This window comes from Schistocerca serialis, chromosome 12, assembly GCF_023864345.2.
Source record: "Schistocerca serialis cubense isolate TAMUIC-IGC-003099 chromosome 12, iqSchSeri2.2, whole genome shotgun sequence".
Taxonomy (NCBI): Eukaryota; Metazoa; Arthropoda; class Insecta; order Orthoptera; family Acrididae; genus Schistocerca; species Schistocerca serialis.
The window spans coordinates 22,604,704-22,629,916 of NC_064649.1; the positions used below are offsets into that span (position 1 = coordinate 22,604,704).

The window sequence follows — 25,213 nt, forward strand, 5'->3', positions numbered from 1 at the left end:
GGGAGACCAAGAGATGAATACACTAAGCAGATTCAGAAGGATGTAGGTTGCAGTAAGTACTGGGAGATGAAGAAGCTGGCACAGGATAGAGTAGCATGGCGAGCTGCATCAAACCAGTCTCAGGACTGAAGACAACAACAACAACAACTGTAATAATGGTGTACTGGGAGGTATATGCCCACTGTGTTCCTCATTGATTAACAGAAAACTGTAAAGAGCAACAGAGGACCATCTGTGTGGAATTGCTTGCGCGTTAAGAGGCTGGCCCTGACAATTTTTTGTCGATCATTGTCACGGGCGATGAAGTGTGGGTTCGTCACATTCGAGAGCAAACAAAACTGCAATCTGTGGAGTGACGCCACATTGCCTCTTCTCTGAAGAAAAAGTTGCAACCTGCTTCCTCAGTTGGTAAAAATTGTGGTAATGGTCTTCTGGGACTGCAAAGTGTTATTGTTTGATGTCCTCCCTCACAGTGCCAAGATGAAGTGTACTGTGCTACTCTCAGGAAATTGAGGAAACGATTGCAGTGCGTTAATTGCCACAAAAATGCAAACGAACTTCTTCTCTGTGACAGTGGGAGCCTCTCACCGGTGTGGTTTTGTCGATTTGTATAGACGGGGCCAGTAAAACATGTGGAATAACTGGTATTCCAGCACTGCCTTGGATCTCACTGACTGCTACTGCCTTGCAGAAGCAGCTGCTCAGTCATTGCTGGAGCGCCAGTTATTCCGTGTGATTTACTCTCCATGTTAATAGATTTCACTAAAACAATTACTGCACTAGACTAATTTGGGACCTCTCTATTGAATGGACACATGAAATTCATTAAAAAATCATTTTGTTTGAAACTGGAAACAAACCAATGCATTCTGCTGATGCCGGGCTTCACATGAAAGAATTGTCGTGTGGTATTAGTTTGGGCTGACAAGCTACACATTGCAAAAATGGAATTGAAAATATCTGTTAAAACATAAGTTCACAATCTCAATGTCCTTCACAATCATTACAGCGCACTTGGCCACCTTGGATGTATTTCTTTACTTTACATTTTCTTGCACAATAGCTTTCTACAACAGTGCAGGATTAATATCAATCTCTTTAATACATTGCTTTCTAATGTGTCTTGTACTCAAGCTCAATTAGCTCAACCAATATTGTATCTCTTAATTCAGGGAAGAACCTTCATTTATTGTCCAGCTATCTTCCTCAAATCATTGTTATATCATCTCTGGACACACACTATTGCATTGCACAAGTTTACATAAAATATGAAAGAGGTTTTTAACAAAATAACTACTTCTGTATTTTCAATTCAACCATATACATACGAAATAAAGTTTACGATGATGTGGGGATAGCAAGACACGGAGATTTTCCTCATTCCAGTCCCTCCAGGATGGACAGAGGTCCACTTGGCCAGCTATCAAATGAGTGCTGGGAATCTTTCCCAGGGGTGAAAGGCGGCCAGGGCACTGGGCTTACTGCCCAGCCCCTCCTACAGCTAGGCACACAAGCAAGCAATACTTCCAGATTTGCTTTTGTGAAAATAAACTTAATAAGAAACTAAATAATGACCTGCCACAAGACTATCACACCTCTCCTGTTTGGCCTGTATTTATCTGATCTTCCAAAAACATCTTAAAATAAATTCTGCTTTGCAGACGATATCACTCCAGCTTGTCACTGAAAAGAGCTCAGTGGGTCAAAGGAAAACTGACAGAGAACTTGGCTATATTCAACTCGTATTTAAAAAAATGGAGACTGAAGCCCAGCACCAATAAGAGTGATGTTTGTGCATCTCACTTCAACAACAAAGACGCTAGCACTGAGCTCAATGTGCAATTTGATGGCAATTTTCTCTGTCACAAGTACCACAAGTATCTTATCACACGTGACTGCTCTCTATCTTATTAAAAAAACACCTGGAAAACATGTCAGCTAAGATAAAAACTCATATCATCATTTAGAGGGTGTGTGGCACAACCTAGGGGACTTCGTGTACATCGGCTCCTGCATTGGTTTTTTCTGCTGCATAGTATTGTGCTTCAGTGTGCTTTAATAGTTGTCACACTGTCCTCATCAGTGTACAGCTTAACATGTATGTGTGATGACCAGTACAATTAGACCGACTGTCTACTGGCTTCCTGTGCTACCCACCACAGATTCGCAAAACTTAGACACTGCTTAGAAATTACCACAATATACAAGAGAATAAGGAACTACCATTAATTGTCTTATGAAGAAATACGCTTCGTTAGACACACCTGTCACTACTGTGTGCTGAACAGTTAACTACCAATTACATCAAAGTAAGAGATCTCTGAAACGAGAACTGTTAACACGTCGAAAATTACAGAGTATGGGAATGGTTCGAGAAATAGTGTTTCGATATTGTGGGTATCAAACTTTACAGAAAACTGTGGGTCAAATAAAACAGAACATGCACTGTATGTAGTCAGTGCTCTGATAAATTCTATAAATTGTGTATTGCGTAATCTGAGTTATAACTTTGATGCACTGATACAATCTATTAGACTTACTCTGATGAACTAAAACATTCTTAATAGCTAGTTTCTCCATGTTTGCAATGAAATACAGGGTGTTTCAAAATGAATATAGGGGTTTTACCACTGTGTAGCATTTATTACACTGAACTTAAAACTATAAATTGGACACCTTTCTGGGTGTGTTTCCCACCATGCACAATGCAGTGTCGATTTCTGCATTGACGATGACCGTGGACTTCTTTGCACAGTTGTGGTGGGGCCGCCGTGTACCCGTTGCTTGTACCCCCTTGACCACACAGGGATCACTCTGCTGATGACAGTGCTGTTAACTCCCCACGTATGCCAAGGGGTAGATGCCCATCCCCCTGGAGCATCAGGACTCTCAGCAATGGCCATCCTGCCAGGTGGCCTTTGCTGCCTCTGGGTGTCCCCCGTGGGGAGGGCCCCCGGTCGGAGTGGGTGGCGTGGGGGCGAATGACACGCGATGACGCATAATCCGTCATCCCTTGCTGGTGGTGAAACACCAGCAGTCTCGAAGAGTTCACGTGCTCAATTCAACGCACAGAAATATGACCCCAGATCGTTCCCCTCCCTGGCCACACTGTGGGAGGAACGCCAGGATAAGGATGGCAGTGGATCTTATTTTCTCCGATACCTTGTATGTTCGAGAGCTGATGGGGGAATCTTTCGTGACGATGAAGCCTCAGTTTTTTGTTGAGCATTTAGAGGACAAGTTTGGGGAGGTGGAGGGCTTGTCCAAAATGAGACCTGGGTCAGTCTCGATCAAAACAGCATCCTCTGCTGAGTCACAGGCATTACTCATTTGTGAAAAGCTGGGGATGTTTCTGTATCCATCAGCTTCAGCAACCCCAGTCACCTCCAGGTGGTCCAGGGTATCATATTTCACAGGGACCTTCTTTTCTAGTCCAACGGTGAGCTGCGCACCTCAGTGTCGGTGCGGTGCCCGGTTGACAGTGGCCCGTACTACTCTGCTCTGTCCTTCTTTGGCTGCCCTGTGACTTCATCTTCAGTTGCCGGACTCGTTATCATTGATTTTAGCAGACAACCCGTCATCGGCTGATTTGGTTTTACATTTCATCTGTGAGGGTGGGTTTTATCATTCAATCTGAGTTTTAGTGCCTGTCCTTTGTCCTTCTGTGTTCTCCACCCTAGTGGTTTTAGGGTGGAGGTTTTAATGTGTTGCAGGGTGGCTGGCTTTTCCTTTTCATTTTTGTGGTTGGCCAGCCACTGTAATCTGCTTCCTTGTTTTACTCTCTTCTGTTTCTTGCATCTCTGTTGTTTTCTTGTCCTCTTTTGCTCCTTTCAGTGGCCGTTGCATTTCCATCATTCCTGTGGTTTTTCCTTTCTTTCTGTTTTGTTTTCTCTCGTCTATTTTATTCTCTCTCTCGTGGCATTATTTTATTATGAACGAGCAACTGATGACCTCGTAGTTTGGTCCCTTCCCCCTCTTTTAAAACAACCTCTCTTTGCACAGAATGTACCCGAATCTTGGTGATTACGTGTCTGGGGAGTTCATCAGAGAGCTGGATGCACGCTGCCCGAACCTCAAGTCGTTGGTGCTGTGGGACCAGCATATTGACGAGAAGGAGGTACGGCCAGGGACGCTGCCGAGCAGCCTCGAGTTCTTGGCGTTCCGCCGCTGCTGGCTTTCGAACCCGCGGCTGGCGGACACGTACTTCATGGGCTGCAACACCACACTCTCCCACCTACGGGAGCTGGAGCTACACAGGTGAGGCACATGTTTCTGCAGAGGGGATCAGCAGTAAGTGGTGAGGCAGAAAGGACAAAGTTTTCTACCTTTACTACATCAAATGTGGTTATTCCCCACAACTGTGATTTTGACCTAGTTTACCTTTATGTAATACAGGGTGTAATATGTTCCAGGACAAATGGGAACTCTGGGAAAAACCTACTAATGTTTTTGATTTCTTCTAATTTTTCATTGTTTTCAGCTAAATTTTTGTAATTTTGTCTTGTAAGAATTTATACTGTTACAAAGAATATTAATTTAGGTCGCCGCTGCAGCAATAAAACATACACAAGAGAATAACACCAAAATAAAACTTCAGATGCAAATAAAATGCACATCTTCAATGCGAGATGCCTTTAATAGGTTCCACAACGAAACATTGTCTCGAAATTTGGTAGAAAATCCGAAGAAATTCTGGTCGTATGTAAAGTACACAAGCAGCAAGACGCAGTCAATACCTTTGCTGCGCATTGCCGATGGTACTGTTACCGATGAATGTGCGGCTAAAGCGGAGTTATTGAACGCAGTTTTCCGAAATTCCTTCACCAGGGAAGATGAATGGAATATTCCAGAATTTGAAACACGAACAGCTGCTAGCATGAGTTTCTTAGAAGTAGATACCTTAGCGGTTGCGAAGCAACTCAAATCGCTTGATACAGGCAAGTCTTCAGGTCCAGATTGTATACCAATTACCCCCCAGGGGATCCACAACTCTTTTGTGGATACGTGCGTAGCGAGCACAGGACCCCGAGCTAATGTGGCCTTCCTTCCTTTCCGGGCTGCATACCTTCCCTTTCCACATCCTTCCCCATCTCCCATCTTCGCCCCCCCCCCCCCCCCCCCTCACCTCTGGCCCTTTCTCCTCCTCTGGGAGTATGGTTTGTGCCTACGTCCGGAGACGGACACTTGTAAATGTACCGCATTCTTCGCCTTCCTTGCTTGTATGTCTTCATCCTTCCTTTGTCCTTCTATTTTCCTTACCTCTTCTCTTTACCCTTTTCTCCACTGCGGCATTTGAGACCTCTCTTCTTTCCTTTCCCTTTCTCTTTCTTCCTCCCTGTGCGTGTCTGAAGGCCGACCCACACACTTCCATGCGTAGCCGGTGACGGGGTAACGCGTAATTCCCCGCCCCGGGTAGACAGGTAGGACACGTACGTACCCACTGGTAACAGCCAGGCCCAGGGAGGGGTGATTACCCGAGCTGATACCTTCCGAAAGTGCCGATTGGTCCCTCCGTCCGTTTGTCGGGAGGTGTGACCTGAGGTGTGAACAATCACCTAAGGCGGGAGTGCCCCCAGAGAGGGCCCCCACAAGGGAGGAGCGCGCCATCGGAGACGCCGGTAATCATGGGGGATTCTTCCGCAATGGTTTCCTCACCTTCCACTATGTCTGCTCACAAACGTAAGTTCACTGAGTCTCAGCCACAGTCAGTTCTTCCATCGTTGCCACAGTTCCTTGTTGTTTCTCGGTCTGACGAAGGTCACGACTTCTCCACGGTCAACCCTTTCATTATTCAGAAAGGTGTCGACGCAATTGCAGGTCCTGTAAAGTCTTGTTCCAGATTACGGAATGGCACCCTGTTGTTAGAAACACAGTGCCCTCCAGGCACAAAAATTGCTGCGTACCTCACTACTACACACCTTCCCTGTCCGGGTGGAACCGCACCGTACTTTAAATTCCTCGCGCGGAGTCGTTTATACATGCTCCCTCGATGGATTGTCTGATGAAGAAATTCAGCACTACCTGTCTGACCAGGGCGTAACGGCTGTTCATAGGGTTATGAAAAGGGTTGACACGAACACCATTCCAACCTGTACTGTCTTCTTGACATTTGACAAAGTTCAACTCCCATCGAAAATCAAAGCAGGCTATGAGATAATTTCCATTCGCCCTTACGTCCCAAACCCTACGCGTTGCTATCGGTGTCAGCGGTTCAATCACACCAGCCAGTCCTGTTCCAATCCGGCCAAATGTGTTACATGTGGCAAGGATGCCCATGAGGGTGCTTGTCCACCTCCATCCCCTTGCTGCATCAACTGTATGGGTGACCACGCTGCTTCCTCTCGAGATTGTCCCGTTTTTAAGGATGAAAAGCATATCCAGGAAATTAGAGTAAAGGAAAAGGTGTCGACCTTTGCTGCTCGAAAATTATTCGCCAGTCGACAGCCCACCGTGCCTCAGAAAGTAAAAAACAGCACTGTCCTTGCTTCTCCTCGGCCAACAAAGGAGGCGGCCACGCAGACTTGCGACCTCACCTTTAGTGCCACGGTCGTCAGATCGGCCAGCGCAAAGATCGCCCGTTCAACCTCACCACTTTCGCCTGCCCACTCTCTGGCTCACCCTTCGTCGAGTTCTGCTAAATCTCGAGCCCAAAAGTCAGACACCAAGACTTCGAAAAAAGAGCATACTCATGAAGAGTTTTTACGTACCCCAACTTCACAAGCATCGGTTCCTCCTTCCTCTAAACATCATACTTCCAAGAAGGCTACAAAGAAACCCAGTTCCTCTCCTTCTCCGCCAAGGCGTGTCCCATCTACAGCACCACCTGGCGGAAATCGCCATCGGCCGTCCTCTGTGTCGCCGAGGCGCACTGCTGGCGGCCGCTCAACCGGCCGATCGCTGGTGGCAGGAGCTGCTCCTGACCAACCTATGGATCAGGATCTTCTGCCTTCGGCTGAATGCCATTCCATGCTGTCGGTCGCAAGCTCTGAGCAGTCGTTGAGTTGACAGCGACCTTGGTCACATTCCTCCATTTTCTGTTCACCCTATGTCCATTATCCACTGGAATATCCGCGGCATTCGAGCCAATCGGGATGAATTGTCGGTCCTCATACGATCCTACTCGCCGGTAATCTTCTGTCTTCAGGAAACAAAGCTGCGTCCCCATGACCGCTTTGTTCTCCCTCATTTTCAGTCCATCCGATATGATCTCCCCTCTGTTGAAGGCACTCCAGCACATGGAGGACTCATGATTCTTCTCCATGAAACTCTCCATTATCACCCAATCCATTTAAACACTTCCTTCCAAGCTGTCGCCGTCCGTCTTTCCCTTTCCGGATACACGTTCTCTCTTTGTACTGTATACATTCCATCGTCCACACCAATGGCACGAGCTGATCTCCTTCATCTTCTTGGTCTGCTTCCACCCCCATATTTGCTGGTTGGGGACTTCAATGCCCACCACCCGCTTTGGGGATCTCCACATCCTTGTCCACGTGGCTCACAATTGCTAGACGTCTTCCACCAAGCAGATCTAGTTTGCCTCAACACTGGGGTCCCTACATTTGTGTCTGCCTCCACGACAAATTTATCTCATTTGGACCTTGCGGGCGGTACTGTTCCGCTAGCTCGGCACTTCGAATGGTTCGCCCTTGATGATACACACTCGAGTGACCACTTTCCATGTGTCCTTAGACTGCAGCCTCAACTGCCCTACATGCGCCCGCGACGCTGGAAGTTCGCCCAAGCCGATTGGACACTTTTTTCGTCACTTTCCCAGCGTCGACGATGAGGTCACACATATTACCGATGTTATTCTTACAGCTGTGGAACATTCAATACCACGCACCTCCGAATTGCCCCGGCACCCCCCAGTTCCTTGGTGGAACGAGGCGTGCCATGATGCAATACGTGAGCGGCGACGTGCTCTCCGCATTTTCCGCCACCATCCTACTTTGGCCAACTGTATCCGCTATAAGCAGTTCCGAGCGTGATGCCGTCGTGTCATCCACGATAGCAAGAAGGCAAGCTGGAAATTCTTTATTAGCTCATTTAACACCTTCACTCCCTCCTCGGAAGTTTGGAGTCGACTTCGACGGTTCTCAGGCGCGCCTAGTTTCTCCCCGGTCTCTGGGCTCACTGTCGCACATGACACATTAGTGGACCCCGTCGCAATTTCTAACTCGTTGGGTCAGCACTTTGCTGAGATTTCGAGCTCTTCAAATTACCCGCCAGTGTTTCTCCCGAAGAAACGTGCAGCGGCAGTGCGACCTCTTGCTTTCTCCTCTCAAAATCGCGAAAGCTACAATACTGTTTTCTCCTTGCGGGAACTCCAACATGCACTCTTCTTCTCGCTCCTCCGCCCCAGGACCGGATGGTATCCACGACCAAATGTTGCTGCATTTATCAACCCATAGTCTGCGTTACCTCCTTCGCCTTTAGAATCGAATTTGGACCGACAGTACTTTTCCCAGACCTGGAAAGGACAAACATCTCCCCTCTAGCTATCGCCCCATTTCTCTCACGAGTAGTGTCTGTAAGGTTTTGGAGCGTATGGTGAATTACCGTTTAGCTTGGTGGCTGAAATCCCGCAGTCTTTTAACACCTGCCCAATGCGGATTCCGAAAGCATCGTTCTGCAGTTGACCATCTTGTTGCTCTCTCCACTTATATCATGAACAATTTTCTCCGGAAACGCCAAACAGTAGCAATATTTTTTGATCTGGAGAGAGCATACGATACCTGTTGGAGGACAGGCATCCTCCGCACACTGTTCTCTTGGGGCTTTCGAGGTCGGCTGCCCCTTTTTCTTCTCGAATTTATGGCAGAGCGCACATTTAGGGTGCGGGTGAACACTACTCTCTCCCGTACTTTCTCCCAAGAAAACGGGGTACCCCAGGGTTCAGTGCTGAGTGTTGTACTGTTTGCCATTGCCATCAATCCAATTATGGATTGTCTCCTTCCTGATGTCTTGGGCTCCCTCTTTGTGGACGATTTTGCGATCTACTACAGCTCTCAACGGACCAGCCTTCTTGAACGACGTCTTGAAGGATGTCTCGATCGCCTCCACTCTTGGAGCATCGAAACCGGCTTCCATTTCTCTCCCAGTAAGACCGTTTGTGTTAATTTTTGGCGACGTAAGGAGTTTCTTCCGCCCTCCTTACATCTAGGTCCTGTCAACCTTCCGTTTTCAGACGGCGCTAAATTCTTGGGTTTTATGTTTGACAGAAAACTGTGCTGGTCCTCCCACGTTTCCTATCTTTTGGCTCGCTGTCTGCTATCCTTCAACACCCTCCGTGTCCTGAATGGTACCTCCTGGGCAGCGGACCGAGTGGTCCTTCTCCGCCTCTATCGCGCCTTAGTGCGCTCGAAATTGGACTATGGAAGCATAGTCTACTCCTCTGCTCGGCCGTCTATTCTTCGGCGTCTCGACTCTATCCACCACCGTGGATTACGTTTAGTGTCTGGAGCTTTTTACACCAGCCCTGTGGAAAGCCTTTATGCTGAGACTGCTGAACCTCCGCTGTCCAATCGGCGAGCAGTCCTGAGTCGTTATGCTAGCCATCTGTCTTCCATGCCTGCTAATCCAGCCCATGACATTTTTTTCGACGCCTCCTTTGATGTAGGGTATGCAGGCCGCCGCCCCTCCTCCCTACTACCACCGGGAGTCCGCTTCCGTCAACTGCTCCATTCTCTTTCCTTCCGCTTTCCTAAAACCTTCTTGACAACTTGGGGTACAGCACCGCCTTGGCTCCGTCCCCGGATCTGCCTGCTCCGTGACCTTTGTCAATTTCCCAAGGATGGTACCCCTTCACTTGTTTATCGTCGGGCATTTGCTGCTCTATGTGCACAAATGACGGACGCCACATTTATTTACACCGACGGCTCGAAAACATCGTTAGGTGTAGGGAGTGCCTATATTGTTGGCGACACCCCAAATCACTTTCAGCTTCCCGACCAGTGTTCGGTTTATACTGCGGAGCTTTACGCTGTTCTCCAGGCTGTCCACTACATCCGCCGCCATCAGCGGATACAGTATGTTATCTGCTCAGATTCTCTCAGCTCTCTCCTCAGTCTCCAAGCTCTTTATCCTGTGCACCCTCTGGTCCACCGGATTCAGGACTGTCTGCGCTTGCTCCACCTGGGGGGCATCTTGGTGGCGTTCCTCTGGCTCCCGGGACACGTTGGTATCTGTGGAAATGAGGCGGCCGATATTGCAGCCAAGGCTGCAGTCTCTCTTCCTCGGCCAGCTATTCAATCGATTCCCTTCGCCGATCTACGGAGCGTTCTATGTCGACGTGTTGTTCATTTATGGCACACGCATTGGTCGACACTTACCCATAATAAATTGCGGGACATGAAAGCTCTTCCTTGTGCTTGGACCTCTTCCTCCCGAACGCGTCGTCGGGAGGAGATAATTTTAACTAGACTCCGGATAGGGCACTGTCTTTTTAGCCATCGACATCTTTTAAGCGGCGATCCTCCCCCACTGTGTCCCCACTGCTCTCAGCTGTGGACGGTAAGATACCTTTTAATTGAGTGCCCCTATTTTAATCCGTTACGCTCCCGTCTAGAACTATCGCCTGATATATCGTCGATTTTAGCAGATGACACGCGCTCAGCCGATCGCGTTCTCGAGTTTTAGTGCCAGTGAAATGACGTCAGTCATTTGAAGCTTTTTTTGGGGACTACCAACCCCTTTCTGTAGTGGATTTTTAAGCCTTCCTTCTGCTTTTAGTTTCTCCAATTTTTTGAGTTTTGTTCTCATTGCTGCTGGTTTTCAATTTCGGCTTTTTACTGTTTCCTAAGTCACAGACCGGGCGCTAATGACCATAGCAGTATTGCGCCCTAAAACAAAAAAAAATGTATACCAATTAGGTTCCTTTCAGATTAAGCTGATACAATAGCTCCCTACTTAGCACTCATATACAACCGCTCGCTCACCGATAGATCTGTACCTACAGATTGGAAAATTGTGCAGGTCGCACCAGTGTTTAAGAAGGGTAGTAGGAGTAATCCATCTAACTACAGACCTATATCATTGATGTCTGTTTGCAGTAGGGTTTTGGAGCATATACTGTATTCAAACATTATGAATCACCTCGAAGGGAACGATCTATTGATACATAATCAGCATGGTTTCAGAAAACATCGTTCTTGTGCAACGCAGCTAGCTCTTTATTCGCACAAAGTAATGGCCGCTATCGATGGGGATCTCAAGTTGATAACGTATTTCTAGATTTCCAGAAAGCTTTTGACACTGTTCCTCACAAGCGACTTCTAATCAAGCTGCGGGCCTATGGGGTATCATCTCAGTTGTGCGACTGGATTTGTGATTTCCTGTCAGGAAGGTCGCAGTTCGTAGTAATAGGCGGCAAATAATCGAATAAAACTGAAGTGATATCAGGTGTTCCCCAGGGAAGCGTCCTGGGACCTCTGCTGTTCCTGATCTATATAAATGACCTGGGTGACAATCTGAGCAGTTCTCTTAGGTTGTTTGCAGATGATGCTGTAATTTACCGTCCAGTAAGGTCATCCGAAGACCAGTATCAGTTGCAAAGTGATTTAGAAAAGATTGCTGTATGGTGTGGCAGGTGTCAGTTGACGCTAAATAATGAAAAGTGTGAGGTGATCCACACGAGTTCCAAAAGAAATCCGTCGCGGCGAGATCTATTTACGAAATTTTTGCTTGCATATTCGTGTCTAATATATCTTACTCGATAAATAGTACAATTCTCAAGGCTGTCAATTCAACTAAGTACCTGGGTGTTACGAACAACTTCAGTTGGAAAGACCACATAGATAATATTGTGGGGAAGGTGAGCTAAAGGTTGCGTTTTATTGGCAGGACGCTTAGAAGATGCAACAAGTCCACTAAAGAGACTGCTTACACTACACTCGTTCGTCCTCTGTTAGAATATTGCTGCGCGGTGTGGGATCCTTACCAGATGGGATTGACGGAGGACATCGAAAGGGTGCAAAAAAGGGCAGCTCGTTTTGTATTATCATGTAGTAGGGGAGAGAGTGTGGCAGATATGATATGCGAATTGGGATGGAAGTCATTACAGCAAAGACGTTTTTCGTCGCGGCGAGATCTATTTACGAAATTTTTGCTTGCATATTCGTGTCTAATATATCTTACAGGGAAATACGTGCTAAAAAAGACCCAGCTTGAAGATTAGTTTTCCGTATTTATTTTAGTTCTTTCGGAGATTACAAATGATACACTGATGAGGGCCAAAAATATAACTACCCTTCAAAAAAGTGAGAGTTGAGTGCTTGAGCAATTTCACATGTAATGGTCTTTTCTATGGAAAAGTGGAAATGATTGATGAAGCCCGCGTTCAGCCAGATAACCTACCAAATATTCAGTGCACAGCAGAGAAATTTGCAATCGTGCTTGTGCTGCTGCAATTTAGGATCCTACCCAACCACACACTGACAAAAAGAACAGCAAATAATTGTTGATGACCAGTATTGTATGTGAAAGCTTAGCTTTTCTTGATTAAAAATATCATCTAGTAGTATTTTACAAAGCAAGAACACACATTATTGTACCATATTTTCTGGAATTCGAAGTTCGCTACTTTCACCCATGTTATAATGTATTTTCACCTGGATAGAAATGCAGTTCCACCCAGAAGGTGTATTTCTAACCGTGAAATCTGTGATAAATTCGGGAATGTTTTTTTCTCGTCCGCGTTTACATTCCTGTTGTTAGATCTATTTATTAGCTGCAGTTGCGATTTTGGCACAGTCTACCTTTAAGTAATAGCTGACTAAAATGAATTGATGCATTGCCCCTATGAAAGGCTCCTACTCACAAACTAATTTGTCAGCTGGCCTACTGATTTCGTGGCAGCCTACACACGCCTCAACCACCCTGTTGTGATTTGTCCATCTAAAGTTCATTGTGTTTATCTTGTAAGATATCCCACTTTGCTTTACACAAACAAAATTGGTGTTTTGCCTTGACTGTTTTAGAGTTAATAATGCCATAAAAAGCTGAGAGAAAGTAATGGGGCAAGAAGTGCTAACACAAGGAAAGAAATTCACCCACGTTCTGGAACTTACACAGCTGGGATCAGCTGATTTTCATAATTATCTAAGAGTGGATGAATCGTGTATTTCGGAGCTGCAGATCAGAATAAACCATTCTTTACAAAAAGGAATACAGTCGTAACGCTGTAAGCTGCAAAGAGGCTGTTAAAATTTCTAACAACTGACAGGAGTTAAGTGGACCTCAAATTTGGTACCGTTGTATCCCCACAATCATCAATTAAAATAATGTCTGAACCATGCAACATGATTCATAGTTCACTGGTAACACAAATTAAACAAAACAAAAGACGTTTGTGTAAATGTTGTTAGTTTATATATGTATGTAGCATAAAAGATGACCTGTAAGTGTGAAGTTTCATTTCAAAAACTGGAAAATCCAGGTTGGAGTGTAACATTATTATGAAAAGGAAAGTTGCTACTCACCATATAGCAGAGATGTTGAGTCGCAGATAGGCACAACAAAAAGACTGTCACAAATAAGCTTTCGGCCAACGAGGCCTCTGTCAAAAATGGACAACGCACACGTGTCCACTCGTGTGCAGACGCAGCTCACACATGAGACACTGCAGTCTCTGGCAGATGATGCCACACTGCAAGCAGCAGCAGCAGCAGTGCACGATGGGAGTGGAAACTGGGTGGTGGGCTGAGGGGAGGCTGAGGCGGAGAGGGGGAGGGATAGTAAGGTGTGTTGCTGGGAGCATGCAGGGACAAGGTGGAGAGGGTAGCTGGGAACTAGATGGAGGGCCGGGGAGGGATGGGGGTGGGGGTGGAGTGGGGTGGAAAAGGAAAAGGAAAGAAGTAAAGAGACTGAGACGGGGTGTGTTGGCAGAATGTGTAGTTCTGGAACGGGCACAGGGAAGATATCGGATGGATGAGGACAATGACTAATGAAGGTTGAGGCCAGGAAGGTCATGGGAACATAGGATATATTGCAAGGAGAGTTCCCACTTGGGCAATGCAGAAAAGCTGGTGTTGTGGGAAGGATCCAAATGGCACAGGCTGTGAAGCAGTCATTGAAATGAAGGGCATGGTGTTAGGTAGCGTTCTCAGCAACAGGGTGGTCCATTTATTTCTTGGCCACAGTTTGGCGGTGGCCATATATGCGGACAGACAGCTTGTTGGTTGTCGTGCCTGTATGGAATGAAGCACAGTGATTGCAACTTAGCTTGTAGATCTCATGACTGGTTTCACAGGTAGCCCTGCCTTTGATCGGATAAGTGATTGTGAGCGGAATGGAGTAGGTGGTGCTGGGAGGATGTATGGGACAGGTCTTGCATCTGGGTCTATTACAGAGGGTTGGCAGCAGGGGTTGTGTAGGGATGGACAAGTGTGTTCTGTAGGTTCGGTGGACGGCAGAATACCACTGTGGGACGGGTGGGAAGGATAGTGGACATGTCATTTCTCATTTCAGGGCACAGGAGGTAGTCAAAACCCTGGCAGGGAATGTAATTCAGTTGCTCCAGTCCTGGGTGGTACTGAGTTACAATGGGCTCTTTGGCCGGATGGTGATACTTTTGGAATTGGTGGGGGACTGGAAAGATAAGGTATGGGAGATTTGTTTTTGTACAGGGTTGGGAGCATAATTACAGTCTGTGAAGGTTTCAGGGAGACCCTCAATATATTTCGAGAGGGGCTGCACGTCCCTGCAGATGTGGTGGCTAGTGTGTATGGAAGGGACTTCTCGGTATGGAACAGGTGCCAACTGTTGAAGTGGAGGTTTTGCTTGTGGTTAGTATGTTTCATATGGACAGTGGTACTAAAGTAGCCATCTTTCAGGTGGAGGTAAACGTCTAGGAAGGTGGTGGGTTGAGTAGGACCAGGTGAAGCAAATGGGGGGAGAAGCTGTCAAGGTTCTGGAGGAATGTGGAAGGGTGTCCCCACCCTCGGTCCAGGTTGCAAAGTTGTCATCAATGAATGTGAACCAGGTGAGGGGTTTGGGATTCTGGGTTTGTAGGAAGGATTCCTCTAGATGGCCCATGAATAGGTTAGCATAGAATGGTGCCATGCAGGTGCCTGTAGCCATACCCCAGATTTGTCTGTAGGTAATGCCTTCAAAGGAGAAGTAATTGTGGGTGAGGATATAGTTGGTCATGGAGGCTAGGAAGGAGGTTGTTGATTTTGAATCTGTTGGGCCTTGGAAAAGGTAGTGTTCAAAAGTGGTAAGTTCACGGGCATTAGGGATGTTAGTGTAAATGGAGGTGGCATTACTAGTGATGAATAGGGCACCATGTGGTAAAGGGACAGGAACTGTGGAGAGTAAGTGGAGGAAATGGTTGGTATCTTTTAGATAGGAGGGTAGGTTAGGGGTAATAGGAGCAGATTCTATGTGAGGGCACAGTAACAGGCCACAATGGGGTGTCCTGTGTGGGTGGATTTATGGACTTCAGGAAGCACCTAGAAGGTAGGAGTGCAGGGAGTGGTAGGGGTGAGAAGAGAGGACTTCGGGGAGAATTTCTGGGATGGGCCTAAAGATTTGAGGAGTGACTAGAGATCCTGCTGGATTTCTGGAATGGGGTCACTGTGGCAAGATTTGTAGGTGGATGTATCTGATAGCTGGAGTCCTTCCGTCAGGTAATCTTTGAGATTCAAAACACCAGTGGAGCCTTTGACCGCAGGTGGGATTATAAGATCAGGATCATTTTTAGATGGTGGACTGTGGTTCTTTCTGTGGATGTAAGGCTAGTTTGTATGTTGTGAGGGATTTGTTGAATGATGGTGAGGTTAAGAAGTGTGGAAAGTTAACAGGGTGATATGGGGGCAGTGGGGGTGGATCACAGTTGTCAGGTTCATTTCAAATTCGAACAAGGAAAACTTCACATAGTGGTGGCGCACATCACCTAAGAAATACATCTACAGATACGTAAGAAATGAAGTATTTAGCAGCAATCAGACCTATGAAAAAAATTCCACACTTTACTCTTCATAGCAGAAGGCTTTCACTTAAAACAATGAAGCAAGTACCATATATTTTATAAATTAAGGGCCACTGAAAGTCGATAGGGGTTGGCACGACAGCGCTACTCGTGGCAGAATTTGTTGGGTGGAGTGTTGGGGGCTCAGCTGTTGGGCTTTTCTATCTGCCCAACATCCCAACAAAGACTGTTTGTCAGTCGTTCAGAACACCTAAACATATAAAATGTGTTGCTCAGTTGTGTGAGCAGGGACCTTAAGAGGCTACTGTCCATATGTCAACCCCATTTATACAATGTGTCCCGTAAGTAGAACCCACACAGGATATGTTGGCCGATGCCTTGGGTGGGTTTGTTTGTTTGGAAGGGGATACCGACATTATTTGCCCTCTTTTGGCTGGTTGGCGTTGCGCTGTGGTGATAGAATTGAGACACACTACCTGCGGTCTTTCTCAAATGATTTTACAGAAACTATTCAGTATCAAAATATCATATTTGTGGTACCTACAGTATTGTGTGTCAGCATCATGTTGACATGACCAATATTTAGTTAATGATCATAGCTATTGTGATCTTTGAATTTGAGAAAGACAATTTACAAAATTCGAAAATGCAATGAAAAATAGGGGTTGCTATGACTTTGAATTTGGTGCATATACTTTTTATATAAAAGGCAATGTCCTGACTCATCGGTGCCCAGCCTAAACTGCTAAGGACAGACACTTGAAATTTTGGGGAAGGTATGGATCTTCTATTGTGGGCACAGTTTTAGAAGGGATTTTTTGAAATTTCACCTGAAGTATACAACCAAATGTTGCGTAGCTTTTCAGAAAAAGGTAGCGCTTGTGTTTATAAATCATAACAATTACTTCAGAGTAATAAAGATGCCAAAATAAAACAGTTGTCACAGCCAAAACAGTTAAGATACATTTCTACAATAATTCATAATTTATAAAATGCATTAACTTCTTAATTACAGATTGGATATCGCTGCTAACATTCTTCCTGGTTTGCTCCCTTAAGTCAAATAGTAATAACAATTATATTTCTTGGTACAATTTTTATAAGCCACACACTGGAAAAACCAATATGGAGTAAAGACAGTACAAGGAAAGGATAGATTGCTACTCACCATAGATGTTGTCACTGTTAGGTATGACAGAAAGACTGCTATACATCTGAGCTCTGGGTCAACAGGCCTTCATTAAAAGTAGAAAACTTGGTGGCAAGTGACAGTGGTCATGTATGAGAGCAGTGCTTAGGTCAATCCATGTTCGTGCGCTTTCTACTGTGCCTGTTCGCAACTCGGCATCTTCTCTACATGGTGCATAGCAGTCTATCCTTTTCATAATATTGTTATCAGTTTGTATAAGTGAGAGTTTTGGTATGTGTATAGGCATTGACCATACTTCTCAATATAAACTACACTCCTGGAAATGGAAAAAAGAACACATTGACACCGGTGTGTCAGACCCACCATACTTGCTCCAGACACTGCGAGAGGGCTGTACAAGCAATGATCACATGCACGGCACAGCGGACACACCAGGAACCGCGGTGTTGGCCGTCGAATGGCGCTAGCTGCGCAGCATTTGTGCACCGCCGCCGTCAGTGTCAGCCAGTTTGCCGTGGGATACGGAGCTCCATCGCAGTCTTTAACACTGGTAGCATGGCGCGACAGCATGGACGTGAACCGTATGTGCAGTTGACGGACTTTGAGCGAGGGCGTATAGTGGGCATGCGGGAGGCCGGGTGGACGTACCGCCGAATTGCTCAACACGTGGGGCGTGAGGTCTCCACAGTACATCGATGTTGTCGCCAGTGGTCGGCGGAAGGTGCACGTGCCCGTCAACCTGGGACCGGACCGCAGCGATGCACGGATGCACGCCAAGACCGTAGGATCCTACGCAGTGCCGTAGGGGACCGCACCGCCACTTCCCAGCAAATTAGGGACACTGTTGCTCCTGGGGTATCGGCGAGGACCATTCGCAACCGTCTCCATGAAGCTGGGCTACGGTCCCGCACACCGTTAGGCCGTCTTCCGCTCACGCCCCAACATCGTGCAGCCCGCCTCCAGTGGTGTCGCGACAGGCGTGAATGGAGGGACGAATGGAGACGTGTCGTCTTCAGCGATGAGAGTCGCTTCTGCCTTGGTGCCAATGATGGTCGTATGCGTGTTTGGCGCCGTGCAGGTGAGTGCCACAATCAGGACTGCATACGACCGAGGCACACAGGGCCAACACCCAGCATCATGGTGTGGGGAGCGATCTCCTACACTGGCCGTACACCACTGGTGATCGTCGAGGGGACACTGAATAGTACACGGTACATCCAAACCGTCATCGAACCCATCGTTCTACCATTCCTAGACCGGCAAGGGAACTTGCTGTTCCAACAGGACAATGCACGTCCGCATGTATCCCGTGCCACCCAATGTGCTCTAGAAGGTGTAAGTCAACTAGCCTGGCCAGCAAGATCTCCGGATCTGTCCCCCATTGAGCATGTTTGGGACTGGATGAAGCGTCGTCTCACGCGGTCTGCACGTCCAGCACGAACGCTGGTCTAACTGAGGCGCCAGGTGGAAATGGCATGGCAAGCCGTTCCACAGGACTACATCCAGCATCTCTACGATCGTCTCCATGGGAGAATAGCAGCCTGCATTGCTGCGAAAGGTGGATATACACTGTACTAGTGCCAACATTGTGCATGCTCTGTTGCCTGTGTCTATGTGCCTGTGGTTCTGTCAGTGTGATCATGTGATGTATCTGACCCCAGGAATGTGTCAATAAAGTTTCCCCTTCCTGGGACAATGAATTCACGGTGTTCTTATTTCAATTTCAAGGAGTGTATATTTCATGACAACTTCGTGATAATTCATCATAAGTGAGCTCCAAGTACAACTATTTCAACAAATTTAGTCAGTGAATGATGTAGTGACATGTGCTTATTAACCTTCTGGAAGTTCTTGATCACTGTAGACTTCATTCAGCAATTCCTGAGTGATGTTGACATTGTTTTTGCTCGAAATTCAACTATTTCAGAACAAACGTTCCTGCTGCACATTTTGTGCCCAAAATATCTGCCAAAAATTGCTTGGCATGAGCCAAAGGATCTGCTGACATCATAAAAAACCTCTCTGATGGTGATTCAGCAATTTTCCAGAACCTTTCTTTTTGGTACTTGTACACTGTCGTCAGTAATTGATGTGCTAGTCCTATCTTCAGTGTATTCTTGATCCACTTTGAAACATTTTTTTACCAATTATAAACTCTTCTTTTTCGTAATGGATTCACCAAAAGCCACAGTCAACATTTCGAATGTGGTGCAGCACTTTTTCCTTTTCAATTTAATAAAGATTTGATCCATATTTTTTGAAAGGCAAAGTTCACTGCTCATTTGAAAACATGTATAACATTTTTGAGCTTCAACAGCTGAAAAATGTGAGAACATGGATACCAACAAGATAAAATATTGAAAATTGGGTGTATAAATCCAGCGAAATAAAAAAAAAAAAAAATTTGCTGTTAGTTTTTGATCACATCTTTCATTGCAAAGTGGTAGTGTATGGTTCAGTTGGCCAGGAATTGGAGTTTTTCATTGAGACAGCCTACTGTTACTTTACAATGGTGACTGTGGAAAAGTAACTGCAACTGTGACTGACTGCTGATAATTAAACAATTTTGTGATCTCATTTGTCCATCTGTCCTTGTGTGAGCCATATGTATGCGCTGATTTTGCACTCGGAGGATTGTTTTAGATTAAGATATCTATGAAATCTGCCAAACACAATACAGGGTGTCTCAAAAAAAGTTTATATTTGATGTGTGAAAATAAAATAGAGGTTATAGGCTATTGGCAAAATCTTTAACATCAAAATATACAGTTTAGGAATTTGTTTCTTAAAAAGGTAATTTAAATGCAATCCAGCATGCCTGCAGTACTCATAAACAATGATCAAAATTTTGCTTGACGGCTCAGTATGTAGACACTGGAATGACTGCCACTTAACTATGGATACTTTCTTTCTGTTACTCCGGAGAAGTCAGATTGACATATACTTTAGATGTGACATATGCCGATAAAAAATTCTTGGAGCTAAAGTCTGGAGTGTGTGGGTGCCAATTTGTCTCACTTCCTGGAAATCAATTTGTCAGGGAAAATTTGATGAACTCGCAGTATAGGTGCATTGGACATGTGTTCTGTGGCCCTGTCTTGCTGAAACCACATTCTTTGGTTGTAACCAGGAAAGTTTTGCAATACAGGCATAAAAAAAACATTTATCGCTGTTACATCACATTCCAAATTAAATGTAAAATCATGACTGCTCTTGTCCTCGGAAAAGTATGTCAGTTTTTCCTCGAGCTGACACTGCAGCCCGTAGAGTAACTTCTGGCAAATGAAGGTGTTTATTGTGCTTCTGTTTAGAATTTTTTGCACTCTAGTAACGACAATTTTGCTTATTGACATGACGGTTCAGGTGAAAATGAGCCTAGTTGGAAACCAAGATATTGTTAAATGAAGGCCACTGTCACATCATTAATAAACTGCACACCATGTCTGGCATCCTGATGCTTTAATTCTTGCAGCAAATGTATTTTTTAAGGGTGCAGTTTGTCTTTTTGAAGAATTCAGTGCAGTGACGAACTATGCTTATTCAAAGAACTTGCACACCTATAAATGAAGAGGTTAGAATCTTCATGAGTAGACAAATTTTCATTCTCCACAGAGTCTTCCATTATTTATGACTGCGGTCGCCTGGCTTTTGGTTTAGCTAGTGTTGAACCCGTCAGTGTTTTGATCCATTTCTGGATAAGGGGAACATTTGAAGCATCATTTACTTCATGCAATCCATAATCACTGCAAAATTTCCCCCACATTACAATCATCGAATGGCTATTTTTGTAAACTTCTTGCACAAAGATTGCGCAGTCTATGCCTGAGAAGTGCTCCATATCGACTGAATTCCTAAAGGCCAAGCAAGTGATGAATGTACCCTTCATTCTTCAGATTTGTTGCGTGTGTAGAGTGGTCTTCAGATATAAACTTTTCTTTTGAGACACCCTGTATTATTTCTCAAGAATAAGAATGCTTTACATAAATTGTGATGCATGTGTTTGTTTGCATGTGGTGACATAGTGTAATTTGTACAGAACAATTGTCACTTAGTGGTACTGGTGTGTGACAGTTGTTTCTGCCTTTGCCCGGTGCAGGTGCCCGTGGTTCTCCCCGAGCTCGCTGCTGTCGCTGAGCAAGTGTGCCCACCTGATGGTCCTCCGCATCACACATTGCCCCGGCATTCACTACTCGCTGCGGACAACCAGCCTGGCCTGCATGTCTGGCTTCGAGAAACTGAAGGTTCGTGTAGCCTCACTGTGTGTCTAGTGGAAATTAGTGTCCCATCTACACTGAGGTGACAAGTCACGGGATGCCTCTGGATGTTGTCAGATCTTTTACCTGGTGTAGTGCATCAACTAGATGTAGCATGGGCTCAACAAGTCATTGGAAGCCCCCTGCAGGAATAAGCCATGCGGCCTCAATAACTATCAATGGTTGGCGTTGCTGGTGCAGGATTTTGTTCACGAACTGACCTCTCAATTATGTTCTATAAATGTTCAATGGGATTCGTGTCAGGTGACCTGGGTGGCCAAATCAATCACTCAAGTTATCCACAGTGTTCTTCAAACCAATCGCGAACAGTGAAATGGTCCATAAAAAATTCCAGCATTGTTTGGGAACGGTGGGACAAGGGGGCCAGACCCCGTCACCTGAATAAAATTGCACAAGACCCAGTTGCCGTCTAGTGAAATTGAAAAATATTTTGATTTTGGATCATACAACAAAAAGTGGGATACGCACTACCGGTAGTCGGCAAGGCTAACAGCAGATTTAAACTGTGTATGCATCCATAGCACTATCAGCTATTGCCCATCCCCTATTTAGCCAAGGCCAATTGAGCTCAGTTGTTTTATTAATCAGTTCAGTTCTTACTTGCTGTTGAATTTAATGGAAGTGCTACTTTTCATTGTTTTTATGGTATGTGCCGTTGTGATAGTTTCTGATTATCAATATGTTTGTAACATGAAAGGAGAGGAAAACTGATTCTGAGTGTCCAGTAGCATTATGATAAGTTAAAAAAACAATGTACTAACTACTGTTACAGCCTAATTACATATCTATAGCAGTTTAGTGTTAGCACTAGAGATACTTGGAGGCTGGTATAACTTTGAGGTTGCAATATTTCAGTATTTCAGAAGGCAGTGGAGTGGTAAATATCATTACAAATAACATTAAATTAAAATTGGTGCAGAAAAATACACCTGGATTTTTCTGACATCCAAAAATCACGTTGATCAAGAAAAATAGCACTCAAATGGCGATGGTTGCATTTCTTTAAAAATTTGCTTAATATTCTATCATTAGTAGCCCAAATGTCAAAATATTGCCTAGTCTGGTCACCAGTGCAGTACTCAACTATGAAATCTGTTTTCAATATGGAACAATGGGAGTTGGTGGAGAGTGGAAGGGGTATATGATTACAGCACATTCTATAGTAAATTTTTAAAAGCTTTTTTCGGTGGGCTACTTGAATGCCTCTGAGCCATCTGCATCCTGCCTCCTTCCCTCCCCTTTTCATGCAAAACTATGTTCTTGTAGTTCTGTAAGAACTGAAGCCTGCAATTCCGCGCAAAATTAAATATGAAAATGCCTGCATTCATGCACTATCAAATAACTAAATACATACAGTTAAAGAAAGAACATGCAGTATCAGAATTCTGTCTTGTGTTTTGATGCATATTATTTTATTTTAAAACAATGTAAAACAACCAGTTTGTCCAAATTCACCACTAACTTAGGGTAACTATGTGTTGAGCCACTGATGTAAGAGTCCGTGGATTCGGGATGTGAGGCGGTTTGAATCCATCTGCCAGCAACCTTGAAAATGGTCTTCTGTGGTTTCCCATTTTCAGTTTAGGCAAATGCTAGCAATGGTCCCTTACCATAGACCACAGCCAAGCCCTGAATTCCTTATTTCCTGAAGATTCCATTTCCCTTAAAGATGCAGCCCCTTTCCTTAAATGAAGAGCTGCATCGAATGCAAGCCAAGTGTCTTTTTGGAGACTCTCAGCACTAAAAACCATATGGTAAATAATAATCCAAATTCTCCTCATTTAGGCTCAAGCATTCGTCTGCCAGAACATTCTTTAATGCAGAATATGATTTTTCTTACATTGCAAGAAGTGATTGTTGTATAGTTAAATGAGGAAATTAGGGAAACATAACGTTGAATAATTCCAGGTCCTTTACATTTTTGCCACTAAAAATTATTCTAGCTTCTCTGTTGAACAGAGATCTCTGTTCCAAAAACCCTGTTGGGGTAATCATGGTGACCCAAAAAATTAGCGTTCGTGCGTTGCAGGTCACTTCCTCAGCTCAAATCCAGACTGAAGAAAGAAAAGGCAGAACGCTGTTATATAGTGATTAGCACACTAGGCTCACTTTCAGGATGATAATGGTTCAAACCCACATCTGGCCATCCTGATGTAGGTTTTCCGTGATTTGCTTAAATTGCTTCAGCCAAATGCCAGGATGGTTCTTCTGAAAGGGCACGGCTGACTTCTTTCGCCATCCTTCCATAATCCAATGGGACTGATGACCTCGCTATTTGGTCCTTTCCCACAAACCAACCAACCAACCAACCAACCAACCAAGTAATATAGTATACTTGCTTAGATCAAGCCTTCCACATCTATCCCAGATTTCTGACCCACCCTCACTTCATCTCCATCTATACAAAGAAGAGTGTAAAATGATTTTGGATGGTGAAGGGAGATTGGAGCATGTCTGCTTCTTAGTGGTTTGCTAAAATACAGCACTCCTAAGAGGTTATATCTCTGCACTGTGAAAACTGAGACCATTGTCAATTAAAATGTTTTATCATTCTTTAGGAAAATTTTCAGAATAAATGAAAATGAGTCTTCAACAGGTCATCTTCAACAAATAGGACCCCCCCCCCCCCACACCACCCACACACCCACACACCCACACACCCACACAGCCCCCCTTCCTTGATAAAGCCCTGGCTACATCCTTGGCTACAGGAGCTGCTGATGGTACTGTTTGAAATATAACCACTGTTACAAATCTTCCACTGTGTTAGCTGGGGTACTGTAACACTGTGGCTTGTGTGCACCATTGATTTTTTGGCATGTGTATGAAACTTCCCCTCACCCTCTCCACAGTTGCATATACACACACACTTGGTAAATTGATATTTTTCTGGTTACCAGCACAACCAATGTCATAACTTCACTGTACAGTGCTCTATTTACATGTCAGTTCTTTTCCATAATTGCTTCTGAATGTGTGTTGCAGTGTTGTAAAATCTCACATATCCCAACTTGCGTGTCTGTGTGTCAAATATCAGGCGTGATAAAAAATATTGTCAGAGCGAGTTGCTGCAGTGTATAAGCAACTTACTATGACTCAGATGTGGGTATGTGAGCACCGACATGTAGCAAGGGGGTGAGAGAGACACTTCTGTCTTTGCAATGAATGTCTTTTATTGGCTGCCAAAGGACAGACACCAGTAAACATCCATCGGGGAATGAAGAATGTGTACGTGACAGCTTATCTGTTGGAAAAACCCCGTTGTGGAATGATACACAAATTTCACAATAGCATGTCACCATATTGTAAGTGTCGTAACGCAGAGGTTATGTGAACTCAAGTGGATGACGTTTGAGCAAATATCCTAAAAAAAGAACTCAAAGGGTCAACAGATTATGGCGGATGAGAATGTGCAGCAGGCACGTACAGATTTCTTCATGCAGCAGGACATTGTTTTACCACACTTGTATCTTCAACATGGTGTGACAGTGGGTTGTTTACCTCAATGCTCACAGAATTTTGTCCGATTGGCACACTTATTCTGGGCTGTATGGCCTTTGAATGGAAAATTGTTGATTATCCCTTATATTTTGGAAAATACTGAACTTTGAAAATGAATTAATCATTTGTAGTAGCCCTCTATTAATTGTTCAATTTCAGAAGACTTTGGCCAACATTCACTTCTTTCTGGTTGCTACTGACCTTAGCTTAGTGTGCAGAGTATCTTCATTGAACATACCAAGAAATTTAAATCATTTCACACTTAACTACGTGTACCATTTCCGCAGTTTTTCTAATGCTGTTGGTGCTTTTGTTTATGTAGACACAGTGAACACCAGAGTCCTCTGCTAGCTGAGG

General features: G+C 44.9%; 1 protein-coding gene across 1 annotated transcript in view; it reads left to right on the forward strand.

Moving 5' to 3' along the window:
• The window catches only part of LOC126428052 (uncharacterized), a 73,952-nt gene that overhangs the window by 9,669 nt on the left and 39,070 nt on the right, over window positions 1-25,213 (forward strand). The window contains exons 4-5 of the mRNA XM_050089929.1: window positions 4,003-4,257; window positions 21,178-21,322. Of these exons, the coding sequence (XP_049945886.1) occupies window positions 4,003-4,257; window positions 21,178-21,322 (400 nt within the window). The remainder of the gene's footprint in view (window positions 1-4,002; window positions 4,258-21,177; window positions 21,323-25,213) is intronic.